This window comes from Rhipicephalus microplus, chromosome 5, assembly GCF_043290135.1.
Source record: "Rhipicephalus microplus isolate Deutch F79 chromosome 5, USDA_Rmic, whole genome shotgun sequence".
Lineage (NCBI taxonomy): Eukaryota > Metazoa > Arthropoda > Arachnida > Ixodida > Ixodidae > Rhipicephalus > Rhipicephalus microplus.
This window is the reverse complement of record NC_134704.1, coordinates 170078741-170089864: the sequence shown is the minus strand read 5'-3', so window position 1 is coordinate 170089864 and position 11124 is coordinate 170078741. Positions and strand designations below refer to the sequence as shown.

The 11124-nt window shown below is 42.5% G+C and overlaps 1 protein-coding gene across 1 annotated transcript in view; it reads right to left on the bottom strand.

The window, feature by feature from the left end:
• Nucleotides 1-1475: 1475 nt before the first annotated feature.
• The window catches only part of LOC119174125 (uncharacterized), a 30082-nt gene continuing 20433 nt past the window's right edge, over nt 1476-11124 (bottom strand). Inside the window, exons 4-6 of the mRNA XM_037424935.2 lie at nt 7751-7834; nt 1711-1852; nt 1476-1608 (exon numbers count right to left, since the gene is read on the bottom strand). Coding sequence (XP_037280832.2) covers nt 1716-1852; nt 7751-7834 — 221 coding nt within the window. The 3' untranslated portion in view covers nt 1476-1608; nt 1711-1715. The remainder of the gene's footprint in view (nt 1609-1710; nt 1853-7750; nt 7835-11124) is intronic.

Here is an 11124-nt window from a genome sequence, read left to right as displayed (position 1 = left end):
ACCACTGAGTCTCGCTGGTGCTTGGTACTTGTTGGCAAACATCCCTTAGGCAGGTTTCTTGTCGGGAAAGTAGACACGGTAATACAAGCAATAAGGCGTTTTAAACCTGCAACACAACTAGGTTTCACATACTGGGAATAGTATGACGATTGCTTTAACCAATGCTCCAACCCATTACAAAAGCTTTTTCTTGATCACCTATTAACTTAGGCACATACCCACTTCTGGTATAATTCCGAATCAGGGTCAGCCACTGCATGAACAATTGACACTGAACTCCTTGCAAGTGTTTAGCGGATGCCATACTTCTCAATAGAATCACGCTGATGCCGGTCTACTATCTAGAAATTGTTATTATAATGGCGTAGTTGGTTGCCGTAGTTATCATATGAATGCCGTAGTTATCATATGAGTGCTTAGAAAAGGCTCGAAAGGCCGCTCTTCTAGTTTTCGCAGTGACTGTGCTACGCCTTCCCCGCAGGCCTGGTATTTTCTCCTGGCCAAAAGCTTCAAGGCAGCTGCCATAACAGGCCAAGGTGCCTTTTAATATTAACGCGCAGATAGTAGTATGTATCTTCTGCGCACGTCGTATGAAAGTCAACACGTCACTCAGCGGTGTTGACGCCATGTTGCTCGCATGTTGCGAAAACATTGCCATGATCATGAAAATGTGATCCAAAATCTTGCCCTATCATCCTGAATGTTACAAGTAACGTTATCACGTCATGAAAAACGTGGACATTGAGCGCTTTCAGGTAACTTCCCTGGCTGACATCTGGGTGCTTTCAATCAACGTTGGGGTAACATTCTGCATTACTTGGGTACCTGCTAAAGCAGCTTTTTACACTGCATGCCATGCATCTCTTCCGAGTGTTTCATTCCTGCGTTGCTGTGGATTCCTTAGCGAGAAATAGTACAAATCATTGCGAATCGGTTATTCTCCATGCGGAACATTTGTTTAATTGTCTGCCGCACGATCAGTTTATCATATTTGTGAAATTTCGCATCACTGAGAGTAACGATGAACTGGTATTTTTTATTAGTAGCCTAGTTTCTGTTGAGTCTTCTCTGGAACTTTTGAGCTTTTCCCTACAGTCCAACTTTTTAACTTCGAAAAGAAAGCAGTTCTTGCGAAGGTCTGGTGTATGTACTGGATAAAGGGTGGCACCTGTTTTGATGGACACTACTCTGAATAAAGTTGACCGGCTTACAGACAGTGAAGAGCCTGATATTGTGATTAAATTCCTTCGCGATTTTGATGAATGCTTTATGCTTTTTTTGAAGGATTGCCCGCTTTTCACCGCATTAGTGTTACGAAGTTATTTAAAAAAAGAGAATTCCGGCTCAGGATCACCAGTGAATTATTATGTACCAATTGCTTGCACTTTCTCGACCTCCTTTTGTTTCTGGATTTCCCTATGTTTGCTAATGTCTCTCACCACATTCTAAGAAATATTCAATCTCTTACACATACATATGCACTCATTCAAAGTTTAATACCAACGCCATTGCGATAAATACCCCGCAGTCAGACTTGAAAAAATCCCTCACACTCCGATATCAGGAAAGCTTTTGGCAGCAAGTTCATCAATTAAACAATGTCTTCAACTGCAAGAAACAGAGAAATAAGGTATCGATGATTCAGTAAAAGAGACGTGGGGATATTAAATTGTACTCGCAGCTTTATTTGCGATGACAGTGCATACTCACATGTTTTATTGACTGTCTTCGGTATTCTTACAAATGTGTCGGATATAGAGTGGAACAGCGGGACCACATGCACAATTGAACTGGTGAAGACACAGGTCGGGTATCTCATCCTCTGAGCCTCTTGCTACCCACATGACACATTCTGAAACCAAACATATGGTTTATTACAACATGTAGTCAATCACGCTCACCGCATTAGCATAACAACAATAATACTGTAATATATAGTAGGCAATGCTACGAAAACACAATTGTTGTCTTCCCACTCTTCCTCTTTCAGAGAAAATACTTCGAGTGACTTGTTTTTTTTAGTTTACGAGCGAATTCATATATCAGCCGAAATTGTTCATATAATACGACCTTGGAGAATATTTGATTCACTAAATTGAGCTCATTGAAGTGTGCCACACTAATGTGAATATTTACTGCACTTCATACATACCTTTTTAAATGACCTTTTTATTACCCAGATCATTCGCTAACAACAAAAGGCAAATATGAAAAAAAAACGGGCTAGGGCCAGCGTATACACGGCGTTGGGAAGAGACGTAGCCACCGCTGGATGGTGGTCGGAAAGGCGTTCGAGGTGTCCGTTGCGCTCCTGCTATGTAGCCAACGATGTAATGTGGCCGATCACCTGGCTGCGCACGCGGCGCGTTAGAGGTGAAGCCACGCAGTCTCATTGATGGTGTTGACAGTAGCGATATATGGGCCTGATTCTACGCAGTCACAGCGTATTGGGCGGTGGTAGGGTGCACGTCAAATGCCAAACGTTGGTCTTCCTAGGCGGGGACTGCTTGCCGGCTGGTGGACGGGATGACGTCGGTGGTGGCGGCCATAGTGTCTGGTGGTAGAACTGCCGCAGCGTAGTTCATAGCTTGTGGTTGCGGTCGCACTGTTCAGGGATGCCCTGCGAACGGTCGCTTTGCTCTTTGAGGAAACTTGTGGTTGGCATGGCTAAAGCGTTTGACGAAGCTCTCTCTGCTGTACGGTCCTTAAGGTTTCGCTGAAATTGCAGGAGCAGAATGGTTAGACTTAGGCGTAGCTTGACGTAAAGTTGTAATTGAACTGTCGCATGCACATTTGTAGTGTATTTTTATAGGCAATGCCCTTTGAAGGACTTCCTGAAGAGTTTTCTGTGAGTTTTGCATCAGCCCGGCAATGAGCTCCTTCTTTACTCCTCACGTTGGGAAGCACACATTCTTCTTCTCAAACCTGTCAGGGTTGTTGTGGTGAAAGAGTCGTGTCCTCATTTCCACGAATATTGTTGCGTTTTCGTTCAGTAGGTAGATCCATGTTTCCAGTGAAGCGGTGGCCCTTTAGGTCCACACCCTGCTTACGGCCGCTACGACGAATATGACCAGGCAGGTGTTCCTGGCTTTCATGGTAGACTTACTACCCTCGAACCACGTCCTAGCACTGCATTTCAACGCAAAGCACACAAAGCGGTACTTGTCGTTCAGGCCCAAATTGTTGAAGGCTGAAGTCTTCACGTATGACCCAGACTACGTTTATGCATCCGCACAGAATGATCACAAAAGGCTGGATTTATAGGCACTGAAATACCGGGTTCTAGGCGCCGAAAACTGGCGGGCGAAAAACTCGTGTAGGCCTCAAAAATTTTAAATATACGCCTAATAAACTTTATCAAAATTAGAATTTTCGAAGAAATACTTGTAGGATCTGCGTCTACGACAGGAAAGCAAAAAGGAATGTTTTTGTTTTTGCTGGTTTAAGGGCGCCAATGCATGAGGATAGCCGTGCTTTTTTCACCGCAGGGATTGCAGTATACGGCCTGTTCTTTGCTAGCCCAGCATCGAGAGCTAAGAATCTAACGTCGAATCAGCACGCTTCTGGGTCTCTTTCTTTTTGGCATGGCTGAGAAGGACCACACAGAAGCCAGTAGTCCGAGCTCTAATAGAACAGAAGGGTCTTTTTGCTTTGTAATAACTGGGTCTAACCGCACAGGGTTGATTTCTTCTACGTCTGAGAACACCTTAAAGGGCCCTTCACAAGGTTTGATAATTTCTAGCAGGCAAGATGAATGCATGCGCCTAGCGCTCACGATCTGATCCGCGAAGATTTGCAAAGCTTTATGCCACTGAATGAGTTGAAATGTCAGACTGAATGCCACTTGATGTTCATCTTAAGGCGCGCGCCCAGCATGTTGAAGGTGATGTACACATAGAATGGTCCTGCGTACGTCAAAGTAGTACGTGACACTGCGAGAAGAATTCGAGGCGATGGGTGCCTTTTGTGCCATCTCTCGCCTGAATAGAAGTATGAAGGTTCACAAAAATATAAAACATGCGAACAAAACCAATGTGCGTTTTTTTATATCTTCGCATCGAACAAGATGGGAGGCTAAGCTGCTTTCATTTCACTTGCGTTGGCGTTCTCACCGTTCTCGCATCGTGTCCTTGCTAGCATTTACAACACTTGGCATGTTTTTGCAAGATCTTCTGTTAGAGCGATTCCAGCGGTGTCTCGCTGTGTATCGTGGTAGGGATGCATCATCCATGCCAGCCTTTCCACACGTGCATGCATAGAGGGATCCATACAACACAAATAGGTATAACAATAGCGAAAACGTCGAAACGACACAACACTGCTTGAGTGCATGATCTGGCTAGGGCATGTCATGTGAATGTAACCTTGCATGCCCATGACGTGTTCAGGCGTCTGAGTCGTGTGAACTTCGAGCTTCAAATTTCATTTCATTTCATTACATTTCATTTTATTGCCTTAAAGACCCGCGAGGGGGTATTACATATTGGGTGGGTAATTATAAAGACAAAACATAGAAGCCAAAGATTTAACATAGAAAGTGCTTATTGATATTTTCTATGAACGATGATGGGCAGGGAATGGTTGCAATTACACTGTGTTGCAATTTAATTGCTCTGGCAGCGAAGAGGGCATGGAATAAATTTGGCTTGCGAAGTCTATACCTACCAGGTCAGTGGCAAATGTTTCAAGTTCACCTTTTCTCCTCATGCTTTAGCAGAGTGTAATGAACGAATAATAATTACAACGGTGCACGTGACAACTTCCAGTGCCCAAGAAGACGTTCTCATGAAACCCAGTGATGCCCCGTTGAAGAGTAATGACAAACAAAACAAAAACCACGCCAATAACTTTTTTCTTTATCTACACTATACTTTCCCTGATGACACTCTACAATTCTGATGACACTCTACAATTCGTTTTTGATTGTCCTGCACCAGAAGCAACTTTCATCGTCCTGCACCAGAAGCACAGAAGCACCTCCTGTCCGTACGCATGGGAGCAGACGCCGGAGATATCATTGCACTTATAAAGGCTAATTGACCTCCCTATTGGCAAAGAGGCCTAATGGACCAGACACTAGTGCTTAAAGGAGCTAATATATGCAGTATAGGTTGCACCCCATAGAGTTCCAAAAGTTCAGTTTTGTCTAGTAACATAAACACCGGTCTCCAACTGTGCTCTAAAGCAAAATATGAGGTAAAATGCGTTCATATAAGCACCAATTATGAAAATAGGCCTTTATAGGCACCTATAAAAATACAGCCACAAACTTAGAAAATAGGCATTTATAGGCAGTGTAAAACACTATTGAAGATTTTCTTAACCTCTATTTCAAGCTCACGTACAAAGTGTCTTGATAGGAATTCAAAAAACTAAATAGGTGTTTGCCAATAATTCAGTCTCTAAAGATCACCGAACGATTGGGAATTATCCCCGAAGGAATTGTGACTCCTTTGGCTGCTGCATCGCAGTCGCGGGCAGCGGCGCAGCGGCTATGGTCGTTGTGGCAGTTGAGGTCATGGCCTTGATCTTCTGGGTCATTTCATGTATTGGCGCCTACTCTGGTGGGAGACCTTGTCGCTGGGGGCTTACTCGCTGCTTAGCATCAGCGTCGATGTCCCCTCGACAGTGTGGCCTTCGCTCACAGCTGGAGGGGGCGTTCGATACATTGACTGAGAAGTACTCTTCGGATTCCACGTCATTGTTGGCAACAGTCAGCGTGTCAAAGAAGAAATTCTTCATATCGTGTAACTTGTGGCCGGGAAACTGAAGGGTGGACTACAGCATTACACACTCGCACTGATGGCGGGGAACAGAGTCGCGCCGCCGTGGTGTTCTAGGGGCTAAAGTACTAGGCTGCTGACCGCAGGTCGCAAGTTTGAATCCCGTCTGCGGCGGGTTCATTTCCGATAGAGACGGAAATGTTGTAGACCCGTGTGCTCAGATTTGGGTGCACGTTAAAAAACTCCAGGTGGTCAAAATTTCCGGAGCCTTCCATTACGGCGTCTTTCATAATCATATGGTGGTTTCGGAACGTTAAACCCCACATATCAATCATATCAATTGAGCGTCAGCCGTCGCTAAACTGACAAGTGGGTACGGGCATCTGCATGTATGCATGTGCCGTCAAATATTCCAGTTTTATACCTGCCAGCAACATAGGATCCAGAAATACTTGTAATGCCATTGGTTTGCGTGTAATTCGATAGGCTTGTGCTATAATTATCTCAATGGTTCCTAGTCAATTGGCGTGGCTGCAAAAGGCAGCAGTTGCAGCGCATAGGGGTAACTACAAAACTTGAGAAAGTAGCACAGAAATGTGCATGTTTGCGCCTACTAAAGGGGGCGTTTGAATTTCTGAGGCCTGTAAACTATGTGTGAGCATACAGCCAAAATAAAATCTATGAATGCTTCAGACATGAAGTTAGACTACCAGGCTAACTAGTCGTCTCTTCTATTTTAACCGAAAGTCTCCTCGGCAGTCATTCTTGCGCACTGAACAGATGGAAAAAAACGGTCGCATCCACACACACAAAGAAAAAATGCCCAGATAAAAAGTAGGGGCAGTGCTAAGAGCGTGATAAGTTTTGAATTTTACACACATTGAAAAATCTGGAGACTGTAGCGTTTATGTTGAAACCTTTAAAATACTTATAAGGAGTTCTTTGTTTTCTACTCTGTGGCCCGCGAAAAGGGCAACCGCCTTTCCGATGCAGACATATCTGTAAAATTGGGCTCACTGTCCTTTTTTACATTCCTATGTACAATCAATCATAATTTCCTAAAAAGTTTGTTTTTAAACTGTCTTTCATTGTTTAGAAACTGATTGTTTTGGATGCTGCCTTTTTGCTGCTTTATTATATTTGAAATTAGCCTATAGTTATGCAAACTATTTTTGCTCGAAGCATAGTTTTTCGTGCCGGACATATTGAAGGATAATTTTTGCTTTGTATGATCCTCGTCTTAATTCTAGGCAACTCACACACTTTGACACGTTTAACTTGCACAAAAACATGTCCATGTATAAAAAGAATCATTATCCTGACTATTACATATAATCCACTTTTATAACACCGCAAAAGTTGATCGGTCCTAAAGGTTTGAGACTAAATATTCAGGCCGTTTATTTTTCACGGGTTGAGAAAGATCCACCCTAACCTGAGATCATGCCATCTCTCACCGGCAGTGCATCTGAACTGTCGCTATGGCTTAACGTTCCGCTGTCATATGATAGCGCCCGAATCACTCTACAATGTTATTCTCTTTGAGCTCGATTAGGCAACTTTGGAGTTTATTCTACTATAAAAGAATAAGGCACCTCGACGGCGAACATGTGATTCTGATGATACGTAAATGCACCTATACATACTTCACAACAAGTTATACCTTCCCTTCTGTTTCTTTTGTGCCAATTTCTCATGGGTAAATTGAAGTTATTCATATGTCATCAACGTACTCACAGTACGAAAACGTTTACACACTCAATTTTTGGGCACAATGTTTCTAGTACGCTCCTAGAATTAGAATATTCCTAGTGGGGACTGCGGATTTTTTCAAGCGCCAATCGTTGCTTGCGAGTCAGCCATGATACAAGAAGCTATATTTTGTGGCACGATGACTTAAGGTATCTCACTTGAAATAACAAAGGAAAATGTGAGTGAAGTCTTCATAATTAGGAATTTAGTGGTAACTTAGTTTTTTTTCTGCTTCTTTTCTGTACTGCGCGCCAGTCGGAACACTGCATACTCACTTTTGTTTTCGCCGTGTAACTTGAAGACGGAACATGTATCGAAGTCACTGTACAAGCTCTCAGTTGTATACAGATTAGCAGTGTCTGAAATAGAAAGAAAGTTGCGGTGTTCTTTCATTATCAGTTTATTGAACGTTTCCTGGTTGATCAAACGGAAAATCAAAAGTGTCAAGTATTTACAATAGACGCATAATAGAGAGTGAAGTTTGTCATTTCATCACAGTAACTCGTATGAACCTACGAATTGTTTTCAGTATTACCTCAATGGTCAAGCCAAATGCCGAATTCCAATTCTAATATTGAGGATCAAGGCATCTTTGTAGATTCATTGTCACTGTCAAGAGCACAATAAAACCACGGGGGTGTTGCTAGAAAGCAGACCTGGTCAAAGGACAAATTTCATGCCACTATTCACTTCCCATGGAGGGGCTGAAGGTATTGTGTACAGCCACCCATTTTAAATGCGACGAGTTTCTCTGCAAACGTCGGTGACTCTGAGCGTATGTATGTATGTATGTATGTATGTATGTATGTATGTATGTATGTATGTATGTATGTATGTATGTATGTATGTATGTATGTATGTATGTATGTATGTATGTATGTATGTATGTATGTATGTATGTATGTATGTATGTATGTATGTATCTATCTATCTATCTATCTATCTAATCTATCTATCTATCCACCGACGACATTTAGCCCTACGGGTCGTTTCGATGATGGGATGCGTAAATTGATATCGATATGAAAATTTATATGGCCTAATAGAGCTGTATGATGAGCATAGCTGACTCGTCATAAAATGAAATTTATGGCATGCATGTCATGATTCATTTCATAATCTTGCTGCTCTTGCTGTGGTTTCCTTTACATGAAATGCTGAAAAAGTAGTATGGTATGACATGACAGCAAGAATACAAGTGACAGACCCCAACGTGAAAATCATGAAGTGCGTGTCGTGTAACAACATGACTACATGCTTCGCTCATATTGAGCGTGCGGCCATTTCACTAGCTTCATATATACCAAATTTTGTGTTACGTGATGCGAACGGACGATGAAGGTAAATGACGCGTCACAACATGATAACCATGACATGCGTGTCATGTGTCGACATGACTACATGCCACAATCATGATGCGCTCACGGCCCTTTCGCTGTCTTCACGTATACCGAATTCGGTATTAGAGTGGTGCAGACATGATAATCATGACATGCGTGTAGTATAAGAACATGTCAACATACAAGGTATTCATGATATGCCTGTCATGTGACAACGGGACTTCATGCCATGCTCATTGTACGCTCGCGGCCATTTTGATAGCTTCACATTTGGAAAATTTGGTATGACGTGACGCGAATGAAAGACGAAGGTAAATCACACGTCCACACATGATAATCATGATATGCGTGTCATGTAACAACATGACTACGTGCCACGCTCCAGATGTGCTCACGGCCGTTTCGCTAGCTTCAAATAAATCAAACTTGCTAATACAGGATGTGAATGGACGACAAAGGTAAATGACACGTCCCAACATTATAATCATCACACGCGTTTCATGTGACACCTTGAATACATGCAACACTCATGATGCGGTCACGGCCGTTTGTCTAGCTTCATATATACCAAATTTGGTTTATGGGACGAGAATGGATGACGGAGGTATGTGGCTGGTGCAAATATGATAATCATGACATGTGTGTCCGGTAACAACATGACAGCATACCAGGCTCATGATGCATTCGCGGCCGTTAAGCTACCTTCACATATACCAAATTCGGTATTACGTGGTGTAATTGAACAATGAAGATAAATAACACATCTACATGATAATCATGACACGCGCGTGATGGAACAACATGACTACATGCCACGCTTATGATGCGCTTGCGGCCATTCTACTACGTTCACGAATAATAAATTTCGCATTACAGGACGTGAATAGATACGAATGTATAAGGCTGGCGGAAACCTGGTAATCAGGGGATGTGGGTCATGTAACATCAGAAGTACATGCCACGCTGACGATGCGCTCGCAGCCGTATCGCAAGATACACATATACGAAGTTTAGCATTACGTAACGTGAAGGGACGACGAAGGTAAACGACTTGTCGATATATCATAATCATGGCAATAGTGTCATGTAAAACATGACTACATGTTACGCTCATAGTGCGCTCGCGGCCGTTTCGCTAACTTCAAATACACCAAATTTAGTATTAGGTGACGTGAATGAATGATCAAGGTATATGACTGGTGTAAACTTGATAATGGTTACATGTGTTTCATGTAGAAACAGGTCAATATGCCACGCTTATGATGCACTCGCGGCCACTTACTTGCTCCACATATATCAAGTTGTACCACTTGACAATAATAGATGACGAAGATAAATGACACGCCTAAACTTGATAATCATGATATGCTTGACATGTAAAACATGACTATATGCTAAGATCATAGCATGGTCACGGCCGTTTTGCTAGCTATACATACATAAGAATTACGCAACGTTAATGGATGGTGAAGGTCAATGACACGTCCAAACTTCAATTCATTATATGCGTGTCGTGTAAAACATGGCAACATGTATCACTCATAGCGTGCTCGTGGCCGCTTCGCTAGCGCCACATATACTAAACTTGGTATTACGAGAGGGGAATAAATTAGGAAGGTAAATGACACGTCCAAGTATAATAATCATGACGATAAATTATGTAAGGCAAAATTTACGACTACCTCGAATTGTTTTGAAGATTTTGAAGTGACATACCAACCTTCCTGATTCCAGCTTCACATATCATTCATTTTTATTGTACGTGGGATCTGCCAATTTGTGGTATTGCGCCGGGCGGAATAATGGCGTAGCTCTTAAGAAATAAAATCTGGAGCACATTTAGGTAGAAAGTATCCATGCAACAACAATAAGACTACCATATCGAAAAACTCTTTTCTCCCATGTGCGCGCACTTTGAATAGAAGCATCATTCATTTATTCAAGCCCATGGGCCGGCCTCAAGTATCAAATGTAAAAACATTGTTTAAGTTAATTGATGAGGTATGTCGTCACAGCCAGCCCAACCGAGTTCCCTGCTTTTGTCGTGCGCTGTCTAAAAGCGAGAAAAACCACCAAAACTGAAAAAAAGCACACAGAAGTACGCACGTTCTAGCACTCACTGTTGCTTCACCTACAAATAATTTGTTCAAGCATCGACGTGTACCTACACTCCATATTCTTTCCGCGAGCACTCGCTACAACCTGAGACCTAGCACCACTTCGATAGCCATCAATACCGTGATGAGAAGCATCCACTCTTTTACTGGGATATGCACCGAATGTTTGCTATTATAACGTGCCCAATATTT